The sequence below is a fragment of the Cricetulus griseus genome, chromosome X (assembly GCF_003668045.3).
Source record: "Cricetulus griseus strain 17A/GY chromosome X, alternate assembly CriGri-PICRH-1.0, whole genome shotgun sequence".
In the NCBI taxonomy this organism is placed as follows: Eukaryota; Metazoa; Chordata; class Mammalia; order Rodentia; family Cricetidae; genus Cricetulus; species Cricetulus griseus.
Window position 1 is genome coordinate 67,629,070 of NC_048604.1, and position 17,398 is coordinate 67,646,467.

The 17,398-nt window shown below is 39.3% G+C and overlaps 1 protein-coding gene across 7 annotated transcripts in view; it reads left to right on the plus strand.

The window, feature by feature from the left end:
* Phka1 (phosphorylase kinase regulatory subunit alpha 1) overlaps nt 1-17,398 on the plus strand; it is a 110,958-nt gene that overhangs the window by 25,702 nt on the left and 67,858 nt on the right. For all 7 annotated transcript variants that reach the window (XM_027431805.2, XM_027431808.2, XM_027431807.2 and 4 more), the window contains 7 exons: nt 1,164-1,310; nt 4,676-4,729; nt 7,678-7,800; nt 10,208-10,303; nt 11,012-11,119; nt 13,668-13,746; nt 16,564-16,698. In XM_027431805.2, the coding sequence (XP_027287606.1) occupies nt 1,164-1,310; nt 4,676-4,729; nt 7,678-7,800; nt 10,208-10,303; nt 11,012-11,119; nt 13,668-13,746; nt 16,564-16,698 (742 nt within the window). The remainder of the gene's footprint in view (nt 1-1,163; nt 1,311-4,675; nt 4,730-7,677; nt 7,801-10,207; nt 10,304-11,011; nt 11,120-13,667; nt 13,747-16,563; nt 16,699-17,398) is intronic.

The window sequence follows — 17,398 nt, forward strand, 5'->3', positions numbered from 1 at the left end:
CAGCAGGCAGAATAGGACACTGGGACTGGCTTGGGCATCTGAAACTTCAAACCCCCACAATGGTCCTCTTGTCTCAGTTAAAATTATAAAATCAATCCACCGTAGCCTATCCAGTTATCCACTGCTATTTTATCAAGTGCCTCTGGTTTCTTTTTCCAAGAATCACTTTTTGTAAACATAAAAGGAAAGAAGATATGATATGTTTTAAGTGTTCTGGATAGTGGTTCTGAAACATTCTCTTGTCCCTCTTTGTCTTCTGGTTAGATATTTGGACATTAGACTGATACTGTGGTAAAAGTTCATCCTTAATTTTGTTTATGATTGTTGCTTGCATTGAAAGTTTCTTTTCTCTGGTATGTGAAATTTCTGCTTTTCTTCAAACTTGATTATATCCTGTGGTATCCTAATGAATATAAATTCAACTTCTGATTTTTAAAACATTTTCTGTGGATAAAATATGTCATGGAAGAAGAAGGGACCTTTTGCGGGTAGCAGGAATAATGTGGGGGCCCAGAAAAGTATGGGGTGAGAAAATGAGCAAAATGCAATGATATACATGTCTGAAAATATAAAGAAGCCCATTATTTTACACACTTGCAGAAAATTAATTTGAGAATATCTTAGAGGCATAGTTGATCCTTCTCTACTCTTCCCAGAAGCTACACATTGTCTTAATTTTATTATTTTATATGTATGGGATTTTGCCTGAGTATATGTCTGCACCATATTTATGCCTGGTGCCCATAGGTTCAAAAAAAAGGTGTTGGAGTTATGGATGGTTGTGAGCTGCCCAGTCTTCTGTAAGAACAGCCAGTGCTCTTAACCAAAGATTCATCTTTCTAGCCTCAGCTTTATTCTTACCTAGGTGCTAAGGAACCAACAGGATTGTGTGTAACCCACAGATGTTAGACTCTTTATCTGTGAGTAGTTGCTTTCCAATCAGAATGGGAAGCACTGAGAACAGGATTAAGAAAAGGGATTCCATACCAAACAATCTACTTTTTTAAGCTCTCACTATTTAATAAAATTTGGGTTATTCTTAAGAATAATATATTCTTCAGGAAGTTTCTTGTTCCACATAAATCTTTTTGAACCAAAGCTCTTATTTTCACCTCTTAGCCAAGGCATTAAATATTAAACCATATTTTGCTACCTTTCCTTAGTCAATCCTGAATTCACTACTGCCCCGTGCTTCAACATCCAAAGAAGTTGATGCCAGTCTGCTCTCAGTGATCTCTTTCCCAGCCTTTGCTGTAGAGGACAGCCATTTGGTGGAACTCACCAAACAGGAGATCATCACCAAGCTTCAGGTATGTCCACATATGCCTCCTCTCTTTAGGGCTGGGACTTTAAAGGAAGATTAGTGATTTTAGGGCCTTTGAGTATAACATATGCCAGGAATTTCAAGGAACCTTGCCTATTCCCAAGTGATACTCTTGTAAGTAGTTTTTCTACAAAACTTTCAAAAGCAGCCATTACTGTTGGGAATGGTGCATCCACTTTGGAAAACAGATGGAATACACTTTTTGTCTTTTTTGTTTGTTTTTTTTTTCAAGACAGGGTTTCTCTGTGTAGCTTTGTAGACCAGATGCCTTGAACTCACAGAGATCTGCCTGCCTCTGCCTCCCAAGTGCTAGGATTAAAGGCGCATGCCACCGCTGCCTGGCTTCAGATGGCATACTCTTACAAATTTAAACAAATATGTATTGTATGATATGACAAACATCCTTACTCCTCAGTATCTACCCTAAAAAATGAAAGTTCACACTCAGACAAAAACTCACAAATGTCTATAGCAACTTCAGCCATAATTGCAAAAATCTGGAAACAGCCTTCAACTGAGAAACAAATAAATAAATTTTATTATATCCCTATTGAATAAGCTAATAATCTCTGAGATAGTATGAATGATTTTTTTCTTTTTTTCATTCTTCTCTAATATATAACCTGACTACAGCCTTCCCTCTCTATCTCTTCTACCTCCCCTCTCCCCCAGACACACTGCCCATCTGTTTCCCTTCAGGAAAGATCAGGCCCCACAGTGATAACAACTGAACATGGCATAAAAAGATGCAATAAGAGTAAGCATCAAGGCTAGACAAGGCAATCCAGTGGGAGGAAAAGGGTCTGATTCTTAAGGACATTTTGCTAAAAGGAAAGACCAGATCACAGAAGCTATGCATACTGTATGATTCCATTAATATGATACTCTGAAAAGGGGAAAACCAAAGGGAGGAAAACAATTGGTGAGTAAAAGAAGTTGAACTATATATAAACATATAGTTTTGGAAATTTTTGAGCATGACAGGACAATTGTCATGGTAAACAGGGACTGTGTTTGACAATTCTCATGAAATTGTATACTACAAAAAGTAAATTTAAAGTATCAACCATGATGTGGTTTAAAAAAAAGTGAAATTCAGACTAGAAAGTGACTCTTAAATGCATTACAAATGAATAACCATATTGAAGAGGGTGAAGAAGAAATGACCTGAAGCTTGTAAAACTGTTCTGACTGGACACCGTAAACCCAATATAAAACTAACCATATATAAACACTGTACCCTAGTTTATGGGTCAGAAAACTACATCCTGTGGACTGGGAAGTTACCCTTGTAAATAAAGTTTTATTAATCCAGCCATGTTTCTATACCATTTACTGTTCCTTTCAAATAGCAGCTCTGTAGTTTTGAGGCTACATAGTCTGAAAAACCAGAAGTATTCATTTTCTGTCCCTGTAGTGTGAAGTTGGCAAACCCCTGCTCTAGTTAATAAAATTGTTTCTCAAAGGGGTTGAGCAAAAAATACGACATTTGCCCATTAGGTTTTCTCACTCTTGAAGAAAGATGTTGCAAATAGGGCATGGGGAAAGTTAAAATGAACTTTTATGCTGGATGAAAGTAGAAGTTATTGTTGTGAATGTGTCAGTGTGTGATTATGTGCTTGCATGCCTGCATGTGTTGGGGGAGAGAGGAAGAGAAAGATGAAGGAAGAGAGAGAGAGAGAGTAGGAGAGATATACAGTAACAGACAGACAGAAACAGAGTTTAATATAGGGATGCATACTAATCTGTGTGTTGAGGTTGTCCAGATCTTGGTTTTTAAATACCATACAAGGCTGGTGAAACCACAGAAACAGCTGACCTGAATGAGGGAGAGCTCTTGGTCCCCAGACTGATAGCTGGGAAACCAGCATAGGACTGATCCAGGGGAGGGAGAGGGAAATGGAATTGACATGTAAAATAATTTTCTAATAAAAATAAAACAATCAGGAATCCTTGATAAATGGTTGATTTGAGGATCACATTAGGGAAGATACAAAAGATCCGAAGCATCTTTAGAAAGTGAAGAGCTCAAAAAGTCAGGGGGTGGCTGGGTATGATGGAATGTACCTTTAATCCCAGTACATGGGAGGCAGAGGCTGGCAATTCTCTGTGAGTTCAGCACCAGTCTGTTTTATATATTGAGTTCCTGGACAGCCAAGGCTACACAGAGAGACTCTTGTCTCAGACATCCCCTCCCCCTAAAAAAGATGGTTATGTCAGATTTCTTCTTGCAGTAGATGGTAATTAATACAGAGACCCACAACTGGATAATGTGCAGAGAGTAGAAAATAAGAGAAGCTTTTAGTAAGGAGTAAGTAATTGCCAAATAGCCATAGTGTCTCTGCCACAACTGTCCTCTGCCAAACCACAGTCTAAACAGGAAATTATGTTTCCTTTGGGCTCTCTCTCCTCCACCAGCAAATATTGCCCTGATGCCAACCAAATACAGTGTAGTTTTGTATCTGGGAACCAATGAGGGCATAAATCAAAGTAAATAGCACTTTTTAGAGCAGAGCAAGGTTATAAACTTCAATGTTTCTAATTTTTATCCCTTTTGTTCATTTAGATAGCTGAAAATATTCAGGTCTACTCATTTGTCCACATCTATTATAAACACCAGCTTCTTAATCTATATGTTGTATGCCCGAATGCTAAGGTTGCAAAGAATCTGGCAATGATTTAAGGTCCATGAATTTATAGTGAGCAAAGCTTTTTATATAAATAAAATACTGAACCATAACCTGAGCCCTGTATAGGGTGGGATTTGAACCGGATCCTGGAATAGAATTTAAAAGGACAGAGATGAAAAATCCAGTGAAATCTAAATAGGTTTTTATAATTCAATTAATATTAGTATATCAAAGTTAATTTTTTAGTTTTGATGGATGTTCTGTAATTACTTAAGTTAATATAAGGAGATCAGATTTGATGAGTATAGTGAGACTTGTAGTGTTTGTAACCTTTGTAAATCTAAAATATTCTCAAAATTTTTAAAACATTTAAAAAATAAGCTATGGTCTCTTAGTAGCCATGTGTACTGTGAAAAGGACTGTGCAGATTAGTATTTAGCTTGTTGCAGGTTTGGCCTAACGTGGACAGTCATGAAGAAGATACTGCTAGGCATGCTGCTTTGGGGAAGGACCTACAACATACTTCTTGATTGAAAGGACATTGCTGCTGCTGCTGCTGCTGCTGCTGCTGCTGCTGCTGCTGCTGCTGCTGCTGCGCTAGTTTTGAGTACTGTGTGGTGGTGAGAGATTGATACATGGAGATGTTTGAGGATGTATTTCTACTTAATTATAGAGTCATACAGATGTTCAAGCTTCAAGGCCTTTTTCTCTGTGTCCCCAGGGTCGTTATGGTTGTTGTCGTTTTCTACGAGATGGATATAAAACTCCTAAAGAGGTAGGTTTCTTTTTTTTTAAGGAAGTGTTTCTTTTTAAATTTTTTTAATTTAAATTAGAAAGAAAATTATTTTACGTGTCAATCCCAGGCCCCTCTCCTTCCCCTCCTTTCCCCCACAACTAACACCCTACCTCCCCAGGGAGGGTGAGGCCTTTGAAGACCCCCTATGGAAGTTGTAGGTTTCTTTTCACCACAGGCAAGTAGGGAAGAATTGTCCCTGTTCTTTGTAGCTTCATTCAGAGATAACAGCTACCTCACTGGTAGAGTTTTTGCAAATCATTAAAAAGAATAAGTGATATTTGTTGTATTTGTTGAGCTTTCTGCCAAGTTCTGACATTGGTGACATTTATTTATTATTATAAATAAATAATAAAATTTCAAAAAAGTAAATATAATAAAGGAAAGGCAATCTTTTCTTTCAGTTGGTTAGTTTAGGGCAAGAACTACTGATGGATGGTAAAATCCGTGGACAGAAGTTTTAAATACAAACAATATTTGCATAATGTCCAAATGCCTGCTTCCCATATTTAATCAATACAACAGGAAAGGCACTTTCCATCAGTACATCTTTTTGACTGCCTGTCACAGTTCATTTTCTGTTGTCAGTAACACAGTACCACAGACTGAGCTGTAAAATGGGTGTACTTGGGCTCACAGTTCTGTAGGTACAAAATCAAGAGGTCCACATCTGGTGATGGCCTTCTTGCTGACAGAGTACCAAACTGTAGTATAAGGTACCTCATGGCAAGAGACAGAGAATACTAGTGTGCCTCCATCTCTTCTGGTCTCTTTCCTTTTGATAAAACCAGAGATCCAATTTCTACCCTAATGACCTTATTAAATCCTGATCTGTCCTGCTAGCTCTACCTCTAAGTACTATAGTTGGATTACATTTCTACCCCCTAATACCTCACAATATGGATGAAATTTCAGCACATCAAGCCTTGAGGACACAAACCTAAACTGTAGCAGCCCTTTCCAAGATTTGTAGTTTATATTTGGTTAGTTATAAACAGAACTTGTTCTTGAAAATATAAGTTCTGTTGGTTCTACTAGTCAAAAGTTCTCCTTGAGTGGCTTGGGTGAGCTTTTCAAGAACCATTATGAATGCTTGCCTAGCATGCTCAAGTCCCTGAGTTCAAATCCTAGCACCACACACAAGAGAGGCACTATGCTCTTTTGAAATTAAGTGTAAAATCCATGTTCTGCTTCCTCATTTTCACTTTCTTCAGCCTGGAATTTGGCTTTTACCCCTTTCTTGGATTTTTCCCTATTTTGATTTCCACAGCACTACACTCTGACACATAAGCTTATCAAATAACAGTCCTACACTCTTTTCCCAATTCTCCTTGACTTCTGTATAGCATTTCATTGACTTACTCCTTCATTTTCTTGAATTTTTCCCTATCTTGATTTCCACAGTACTACACACTCATGATTCTTGTCTGTCATTCTGAAGACTTACCAGGATTCCATTCTTGTGCAGGTCACTTTCCCACAAAGCCTATTTGTAGCTAGTGTTACCTCTCTCAGATTGATTGCAAACCAATCCTACACTGATGGATGATGTCAACTTGAAAGGATTAAAAAGACAAGCCTCTGGGCATGCCTGTGAGGGTATTATTAGGTTAATTGAAGAAGGAAGGTCTACCCTAAAAGTGGGTGGCAGTATTTCCTGGTTTTGGGGCCTGGGCTGCATGAAAAGGAAAAGCTAGCTGCATCCCAGCATTTATTGCTTTCTTCCTGACTGTAGAAGCAGTTGTGATCAGCTGCTTAAGCTTCTGCCACCTTGTCTTTCCTTCCATGATGGATTGTACCCTTGAACTGTGAGCCAAAGTAAACTCTTGCTTCACTTAAGTTGATTTTGTCTGAAAGACCCCGAAGGGATACTTTCGTAGAGGGAGACCCACACACCCAGGAATCAGCGAGGCCACGAACTGGATGCAAAAAACAAGAGGCTTTATTGGAGACGCAGGTACCTGGGGCGACTTAGCTTCTGTGTGGCTAAGCGCGCCGAGCCAAGGGAAAAGGGGTCCTTATATAGGAAAAAAGGCGCAAGCTAGGAGCAAGGATTCTATTGGATAATTCTAATGAGGCATTATACAGAGCTATTCCCATTGGTCAATGTATATGAGGCGCTATACAGGGTTATTCAAATGAGGCAAAGTACAGAGTTATTCAAATGAGGTGAAACACAGAGTCTTTCAAATGAGGCGAAATACAGAATCATTTCCATTGGATGGTTCAAATGAGACACAGAGCCATTCCAGATCAGCATATTCTCAAGGTCTGGTGTCTGGTACAGCAGACTCAATTCCCCCCCTTTCCTGATGGCTGACCTTGGGGGCGGAGACCTTGGGACGGAGTGTTTCTCTTCGGGCGGGGCGGGGGCTCAGGGGCAGAGCTCCAGGCCGGCTCACTCGGTGTTTGTTCTCGTGCTGACCCACCTGGTGCTCGCCCTCGTGCCAGCCCACCCGGTGCTCGTTCTCGGGCTGGCCCACCTGGTGCTCATTCTCGGGCCGGCCCCACCCGGTGCTTGTTCTCGGGCCGGCCCCACCCGGTGCTTGTTCTCGGGCCGGGCGGGGAAAGGCCACCGGGGGTGGGGATCGGGGAAGCCGCCGACAGGAGGAAGAGGAGACAAACTTGAGAAAGAAAGGGCTAAGGGACAGGGGTCTTTCAGTCAGATTAGTTTATCATGGCAACAAGAAAACTGACATACATTTTCATATATCTCTGGTGATTCCTTATTATCTCAAGACTAGTCATTGGAAGTTTCTTCATAGCCCACTTGCTAAGAGGGAGGAGTATGAATATGTGCTTACTGCCTTCTCTGATGCTATCTTTGAAATAAATGGTCTGTAATAAAGCTCCTATTGTAATACCTCTAAACTAAAGATATACATCCAGTCTCCGAGTGACAGAACAGACTTCCTTGTATTTTTGTCTAGGATCCCAATCGTCTGTACTATGAACCAGCTGAGCTGAAGCTATTTGAAAACATTGAATGTGAATGGCCATTGTTCTGGACATACTTTATTCTTGATGGGGTCTTCAGTGGAAACATAGAACAGGTAATGAGCTGGGAGAAGAGCTCTCAGCAAGGTGTTCTTGTTGTATCTTCCTCTTTCAGTTAGTGGCTGTATCCGTATTGACTGCCCAAAGGGGAGTCTTCCTACTAGGGAAGAGACAGAGTTGTCTCCTAGGGACTCATAGATGATGGCACATGCTTTTAATCCCAGTACTTAGGAGGCAGAGGCAGGTGAATCTCTGTGAGTTCAAGGCCAGCCTGGTCTACCTAGAGAGTTCTAGGAAAGCCAGGGCTATACAGAGAAACCCTGTCTCAACACCCCCCCACACTCCCAAAAAAGAATTAGGAAACTCACTGGGCAGTGGGGTATTTTCTTTAATCCTAGTACTCAAAGGCAGAGGCAGGTGGCTCTCTGTAAGTTCAAGGCCAGCTTGGTCTACAAAGTGAGTTCCAGGATAGCCAAGGCTACACAGAGAAACCCTGTCTCAAAAAACCAAAACCAAAACGAGTGTCATTGACTTCCTTCATTTCAGTGTCTCTGTAGATGAGACTTTTTTCATTAAAGAAGATTATCAAGTAAGGATGTTATAATATTAATTACCACAACTTCATCATTATATACTATATACATGAGTTGAAGTATCACTGTACCCCACAAGTTTATATACTAAAAGGAATTTTTCCTATAATGACACATGTTTGTAATCCCAGAACTCAGAGGCTAGGGCTGGCAGATCCCGAGTTTGAGTCCAGTCTGGGTTACATAGCAGGATCCCGTCAATGTTGTTAAAAAGGTATCTTTAGGTGAGAGAGAGAGGTGGTTCCGTGGGAACAGCACTTGTTGCTCATTCAGAGGATGCGGGCTCAGTTCCCAGTATGCACATGGCAGCTCACAAATATCTGTAACTCCAGTTCCAGGGGGTTCTAGGCCCTCTTCTCACTTCTGCAGACACAATGCATGCATGCATGCATGCACACACACACACACACACACACACACACACACACACACACACACACACACACACACACACACAAATAAATAAAACTTAAAAATAAATAAAAGCCAAGCCAAGGGCTAGAGAGATGGCTCAATGATTAAGAGCATATAATGCTCTTCAGGAAGACCCAAGTTTGCTTATCTACACACTTGCCATGTGGCTCACAACCACTTACAGGTGTTACAACTCCAGCTTTAGGGGATCTGAGATGTCTGACTTCCAAGGGTCCCAGCACATAGATCATGTACCCACACACAGACACACATGCATACATATGATTTTTAAAAATAAAACATTTTTGTCAGTCATAGTGGCACATGCCTTTAATCCCAGCACTTGGGAGGCAGATGGATCTCTGTGAGTTTAAGCCCAGCCTGGTTAACATAGTCAGTTCCAGGACACTACATAGTAAGAACCTGTTTTGAAAAAAACAAACAAAAATCATTTTAAGATATTTTAATTGAAATAGAATATCATCATTTTCTCTTCCTTTTCTCACTCTAGACCCTCCCAGCTTCCTTCTCTAAAATCTCACCCTCAACACACTCTCAAATTAATAGCCTCTTAAAATGAGAAAGAAAGAAAGAAAGAAAGAAAGAAAGAAAGAAAGAAAGAAAGAAAGAAAGAAAGAAAGGGCAAGCCAGGTCAAGAAGGTATACTTAAGGTAACATGTATCACTTAGGCCCTTGGAGGCAGACTGAGTCAGACTAAACTATATTAAACCAGGTGTGTTTATGAATTACTATGTGTTATGAACTAGTTCATAACCTCTTTGAACCTAATCCCAATGTTAAAGGACTTCAGTTACACATACCTACTAGGCTGAAAACTAAAATTAAATGCTTTAAAGTATACAAAAAGTTGTGTGCTATTTGACCTATAACAAACATTTAATAAGTACCTGCTTTAGTTAGGGTTTCTACTGCTGAGCAAAACACCATGACCAAAAGGCAAGTTGGGGAGAAAAGTGTTGATTTAACTTACACATCCTGAATCACAGTCCATTGAGGGAAGCCAAGGCAGGAACTCAAGCAGGACAGGACCCTGGAGGCCGGAGCTGACACAGAGGCCACGGAGGGGTGCTGCTCACTGGCTTGTTCCTCATGGCTTGCTCAGCCGGCTTTCTTATAGAACCCAGGACTACCAGCCCATGATTATTGGCTCTAGCCACAGTGGGCTGGGCTTTTCCCTATCAACCATTAATTAAGAAAATGCTCTCCAGGCTTGCCTATGGTTGGTTCTTATGGAGGTATTTTCTCAATTGAGGCTTCCTCCTCTCAGGTGATTCTAGTTTGTGTCAAGTCGATATAGTACCATTCCTCCTTTCCTCTCCCTTTTACTTTGTTAAGGAAGCTCCTTTGTAGTAGTGCTTTCTTTGGCTGAATCCTTCTGTAATGTTCCCACAGAATGTCTCTAAATTTTTCTTTTCAACTTTCCTTTTTTCTGCAGGTTCAAGAATATAGAGAGGCTCTTGATGCAGTCCTCATCAAGGGCAAAAATGGAGTCCCACTTCTTCCAGAGCTATACAGTGTTCCTCCTGACAGGGTGAGTTGCATAGTGCTGGACCATTGACAGGAGAGGAACCATATTCTGTGATACTGAGTCAATAGTTATTTGAATCAGATAGTTTTGTGACTTTCCATCTTGTGACATTAATATTCTAAAAGTTTGGTTTTCAGATTATGACAACAGAAATGTGATTTTATTCCTTCAAAAATAAATTAAAGTAGTCACAATTATGGTACTATTGCGCAATGAGATATGAATGAAAGCAAATACAATTCTGAATTGATGTACAGATCAGTAGGTGTGACCAGACTGATGTCTTGCGACAGCTCTCAGGACTTGGTGTCCTCTGAAACCAGTAACCTGGGATTGCTGGAGTAGATCAGACTTGGAAAAATGAGGCAGGTGTTGTCTTTGCTTATAGCTGTGAAGAAGAATTAGACATGGCAGAAATACAGTTTTACCTTCTGGTGGGAATTTGGAGAATAAATTCCTAGTAGCATCAGCAGTGTCACCTGAGAATTAATTATGAATAGGTTTTATCCACCCCAACACACTTATTCAGTTTTCATTTTCATAAGATGCTTGGATGATTTGGTCACACACTACAGCTTGAGCACTGCCCTACTTAGCTTTTCAAATCATTGCCTATAAACTATGAATCATAATTTAGAGTGTCTTTTATCATCTAGTGTCTTAATCTTTCTATTATTGCCTCTCATTTGACCTCTTTATCTCTTCATTTAGGTTGATGAAGAGTATCAAAATCCTCACACTGTGGATCGAGTCCCTATGGGAAAATTGCCTCACATGTGGGGTCAGTCTCTATACATTTTAGGAAGCTTGATGGCAGAGGTAAGGGGATACTTGAAAGCTATCCCACCTTTTAACTTATTTTTTTTCTTTAGTCACCATAATGATTAGATGCAATGAACTCACTAAATTCAAAGAATGTCTTCTTCCTTTTGACTTTGACTTAATTATAGCTTTTTCTCCATGTCCTCAGCATGGGAGTTATGGCCAGTGCTTGATGAAAATCTCTTGCTCCCTGGCAACTATGTCCATCCTGCTGTCCACAGTTCCCTATTTTGGCATTGTACTTGATGCTGTTCAGGAATCAAGTTGTGGATCTTTCCCTTTCCAAACTCCCCTGGGTGCCTTGCCTGGTGCCTAATGAATAGTTATGCTTAGTAATTACTAGTGATGGCTTCAATGCCAACCTTGCTAAGCAATATAAGGTTTCATTCCTTAACTGAATTAGCTGATCGTTTTGGGCACTTTGACTAGTGCTTGCTAATAACTGTGTGGTCTTTCTGTTTGGTTAGCTAAGATTTCTTCTTTTACTTTTGGTAAGGAACTCTCTAAATGTTCTTTATACCAAATTCTGTTAAGATGGCTCTTAATGAAGCACAGTTTTGTACCCAGTTTATCTGGGGGCATTTTGAGCCTACATAGAAGGATATTTCTTTTTATAAAATTTCCAATACTTCCTGAAAAACGTATTTCCCACACTATAGGTTATTGTTTTTTAAGACACAAGGTCTTGCTATGTAGCAGTATTTGACCTTGAACTTTCCACATAAACCAAGCTGGCCTTGAGCTTGCAGTGATCCTTCTTTGTTTCCTGAGTTCTGAGATTACAGGTTTGTGCCATCACACCTAACATGATTGTTTTGATTTGATAGACCCAGGTTCCTGGAAAACCTAGTTTGGAACTTAGCTGGCACTTCTGAGCAAGATTTTTCCATGTTTATGACCATTTATTTTCTGCAGCTGTATTCTTGGTTTTGTTTTCTGTGGCCTTGGCTGTTATCTTAATTGATGTGAGCGTGGAGCTAGAACTAATGAGCATAATGCTTTGCAATCCTTGCCCAGCAGCTTTCTCATCCAACAATAAATTAAATTGGATGAAAACAGGAAGGATTCAGTATTATTAAAGAAAATGGGTGAGTTCATCTTATTGCACAATATATAGGAACTAAGGAAAAAGATTTCTGCTAGTCAAAAAGCACAGCAAACACAGGGACAAATAAGCAATGTTTATTATAAATTTTAATTTAATATATTTTGAGAATTTGATGCATGAGTATTGTATTTATGTTATCTTCACCTCTTGCTCCCTTCCACACACCCAACCTGCCTAGTTCATTTAATGTTGTTCGTATGTGTATCTATTTAGAACTGACCACTTAGGCTTGGATAACCTATCAGGATCTCATTTCTGGAGAATACGGATTCTCCCCTTCTCAGCATCCATTAATTGCCTGTAGCTCTTCACCTAGTTCTTCTGAAATTTTCCCCATTCATGTTGGTATGTCTACTGATAGTATCATTGTGCTGATCTTGTTTAGGTGACTATATTTTTAATTTCATGGGTGAAGCTTCCCTGCCATATATAGAAAGTGCAATACATCACAGTAGATGTTCTGGTTCCCTGGCTCTTAAAAGCCTTCCACTCCCTCTTCTATTATGTTCCCCAAGCTTCAGGAATAAGGGTATTGTACATGCGTTGATAGGGGTTGAGAACAAAGTCATTTGTTCTCTGCATTTTAACCACTTTTGTTGTTCTTTATCAGTTTCTGCTGCAAAAAGAAGCTTCTTGGATGAGGGGTGAGAGCTATATGTACTTGTGGGTATAAGGATGGGTATTTAGAATTCAGTTAGGAATTGTGCTCTCTCAGGAAAGTGGTAGTAATAGGTTTAAGTTTCATGACCTCAACAGCTAAGGGCAATTGGCTAGGTTTCCAGTATGAGTTCCTTTATATTGAGTTGGCCTTAAGTCCAATTAGACATCTGTTGTTTGCCTCCAGGAGATAAGAACCACTTATCTTGGACCCTTGGGGGATATCTTGCCATACTGGTCATTGTTGTGGTTCATAGGTTTCACAGCTGTTCAGGACTATTGATTGCTTTTCTCTCTTGGTAGCTTGCATAACATTTTTGGTAATTTAGAGATCTAATCATCAGGTAGGAAGCTTTCAGGTCAGTTTCAGCTCACTTCCTTCTAGTTTTGTGTCTGAATATATGGTGTCTTCAACTATTGTGTCTTACTTTCAAGTTCTGTGAGACAACCAAGGGAGATGGCAACAGCTTACATATAGATCCCCCCTCCCTTCCTTCCTTCCTTCCTTCCTTCCTTCCTTCCTTCCTTCCTTCCGTCCTTCCTTCCTGCCCCCCCCCCTCTCTCTCTCTCTCTCTCACACACACACACACACACACACACACACACTATATGTATGTTTAAGTAAACATAAAATGTTTCCCTGTGGCTTTTATCACTTCATATTCTTCCCTCTTTATATTGATCTTGTTTCTCCTTTCCACTTAACTTCTGAGCCATCTCCCCATTGCCCTACCTTTATTTTTGAGGCTTATTAATTTTGTTTTTGTACATTTTCTAAAGGGATTTTTAGCTCCTGGAGAAATTGATCCCCTGAATCGTAGGTTTTCTACTGTGCCAAAGCCAGATGTGGTGGTTCAAGGTATGTATTACTCCAAGCAATAGAAGTGTTATATTAAAAGTCAGAATAGGGAAAGATATTTGGGGGCTTTGTGTTAGGCTTCAAAAAGTATGTAATAAATTTGGTTCAGCTTTGTTTCAAAATTACTGTTAATAATAAACAAGTCAATGAAAGATGATCTCAGAGGATTATGAAATACTATATTTGATATACCTTATTTCCTGAAACTCTTTTCTTTAAAATTTCATGATGTTTTATTACCCCTGATTACTGTTACTTCCTTTTTAAACATGCTTTCTATATTTTTCCTGCTAGTATTCCTTTATTTTCATAGCATTCTATGCATTTATATTTCCTTGCATTAGACTATTAGGCCTGCATCTCTCAATGAATGTTTGCTTCTGACCATTATCTCACTAGAGAGTATGTCTAAAATTTCCCCCCAAGAATCAACTTAAATGTGAGGGTATTACATTATACAAAACACTGAGCTGAGTACTCTCTCACACAGCTCTTTGGCTGTGTGTGTGGTAGTGCATATTGTGGTGATATATTGTTTATGATCTAATAAAGCCACTGGGGATGAAAATGCAAAGCTAGCCACAGCCATGGAGCCAGGCAGTAGTGATACACACCTTTAATTCCAGCAGCCATACTAGCTAGCCGTAGAGGCCAGGCATTCATTGGTGGCACACACCTTCAGTTCCAGAACTCAGGAGACAAGCAGATGGATCTCTGTGAGTTCAGGGCCACCCTGGGCTACACTAGATTGAATCAGCCAAAAAGAGTAAAAAAGAGTAACAGAGCTCACATCTTTAATCCCAGCACTAGGGAGGTATAAAAGGAAGAAGCAAAGGATCTCATGTGAGATTTAGTTTCCAGACAGGAAATCATTTGCCTCTGAAGATTCGTAGATACAGGATCACCCATTTTAGTCTGAGACAGAGGTAAGAGCTAGTGATTGGCTATTTTGCTTTTCTGATCTTCAGCTTGAACCCCAATATCTGTCTCTGGGTTTATATTTATTTGTGTTACAACATACATTTCATCTCAGCACTAGGGAGCCAAGAGGCAGGTGGATCACTATGAATTTAACACTAGCTTGTTCCATATCAGGAGTTCCAGGATACATAGTCAGACTGTCTTAATTAGAGTTCTATTGCTGTGAAGAGACACCATGACCATGGCAACCCTTGTAAAGGCACTCACATACCTCACAAAGACATACATGCAGGCAAAATGTCCATACACATATTTTTTAAAGTAGATAGGAAAGGTCTGAAGGTTGGTGAGGCTGTAGTAAACCACATAGACTTTAATGTTATGGTATGAAAGATTTTTACCAAGCAGTAAAAGAAATGAAAATGGAAAAGTAGATAGGGGTTAGCTCATCATGGAAGCATAAGGTGTTACTTTAAGGTTTTGTACATTATTGTTGGGCACTGTTACCCATGCTGCATTCTATAGAACTTCTGGGTTCTATAGGGGGCAATAGAGTTGTTTACAGGAGCAGAAGGGATTAAAGGAGAAAGAAGCAAATAACCTTTTGAGACTCCAGGAGTACATTCAACCCACACGAGCAAATTCTTGTTTATATTTATAAAATATCTGAGAGTCATGTCAGATGCTAGGGTTACATACACAGACATAATGAGTCCTGATGGAAGACAGAAAGCAGTTAATCTGATAGAGGTGATGGTAAAAGTAAGGAAGAAACTGTTTTGGATTAAAGAGGCAGCATGCACAAAGTTACAAAGTTAGCTTTTATTGCTTTGCTTCCTGTTGTTCTGGGGAATGAAGCCAGGCCTTCACAGAGTTGCCAGTCACTTGTGTCATTGAGCTAAACTCTCAACCTCTGAAAAGTCCTTTGTAGTGTGGATATGGATTGTAGAGGAGCAGTGATGAAAAAAAAAAGGTCCAGTGTTAGATCACAAAGAGTCCTCATAAGCCATTATTGAGATCACTGAAATACAAAGCCCCTGCAGAGTTGTGCCTTAGAAAGAATGCACTCAAGTTAATAATTAAAGAATGAAGGGACACTTGTGTTGGTTACAATGATATTTAAAACACAAAAGAATGAACTGACAAACTTTACTGGGCCTGGAATGAAGACAGAAAAATCAGTACAAAATTAACACTGTAATATAAGGAGATGTTGATAACTTACATTAATAGTAAAATATTGGCACTGTCAAAAACAGGATGGATTTTAAAATGACATGAAAAGCAAAAAAGCCAGAACTTGTTATATAAATACAGAAAATCAGTGAGGAATAAATATGAATTGAAAGTGATCATTTGTGGAGCTGGGAGTATCGTGTGCCATTTAATGATACAAGCACAGATGGAATAATAGGTATAAGTGACATAGTAGGAGGATCCAGATGATCAACTTTAGTTATATTGAGTCAACAATGCATAGAAACATTCAAACGGGGCTGTCAGAAATCCTTAGAAACAGATGAGATGGGAGGAGAATATACTAATCAGAATTCCTCAGTAACAATTTCCTCCTCTTTTCCTCTCAAAAGAAATTATGCACTTGAAAATATTTTTAGGGGTCTAGAAAGATGGCTCAGTTCAGCAATTAAGAGCACTTGTTCTTCCAAGGGACCTACCAGGACCAGATTCACTTCCCAGAATCCACATGGTGGCTTATAACTCTCCATAGCTACAATTTCAGGAGATCCAATGCCCTCTTTTGACCTCCATTGGCACCAGGGTAGCATGTGGTACATGTACATACACTCATACACATAAAATAAATCTGAAAGACATTTTTAAAGTTTTTATTAGACTAAAACCTTCTGTTGACCTCATCTTCATTCTTTCCTACAGTCTCCATTCTAGCTGAAACGGAAGAAATCAAGGCCATTTTGAAGGGCAAGGGAATTGATACGGAGACCATTGCTGAGGTGTATCCCATCAGAGTACAGCCAGCTCGTATTCTCAGCCACATTTATTCCAGTCTAGGTAAGGGATTGGCCAGCCTGCTAGAATCAAAGTATTATGTGATGCTGACTGGTTTCTTTCCACAACCCCCCATTCTTTAATTGATATTGCTTTATTACATTGGATCCAAGAAGGAATTAAGTCTCTGGAATCCAGGTTTCTGAACCAATCTTTAAGAGTAGGCTTGATAATTTTAGGTGTGTTTGATGCATACTTTGGTATGTTTTCTGACAATACTATATCCTTATTCAAAATGTATATATAACTACCACGTTTCCCCCTCTCTTAGAACCTATATTTCTGTTTTGAAGACATGCTGATTTTATATAGAGTAGTGATCAAGGAATTTGTTTTAGGTCTTTTATACTTGGTCATATAATGAACTAATTATTAATATGATTCCTTAATTTAATATCTTTTGTAAATAGCTATTTTTATTCTTTTATTAAATTTAATGATGGAATTTTTACATTAAACAAATTGTGACTCTGTGAACTAAAAATGATATTGGGGCTGGGAGTCTGTAGCTCAGTGGCAGAACACTTGCCTAGCATGCACAAACCCTGAGTTCTGGTCTTATTACCAAAAAAAAAAGGATATGCAAAATTTCTCAGCTTCTTTTGCAAGAGACTGAATAACCAACCCTTCCCCCAAATATCTAGGTCCTGGTCTCTAGTACCTATGAACATTATCTTATTTGGCAAAAATAATTTTGCAGGTG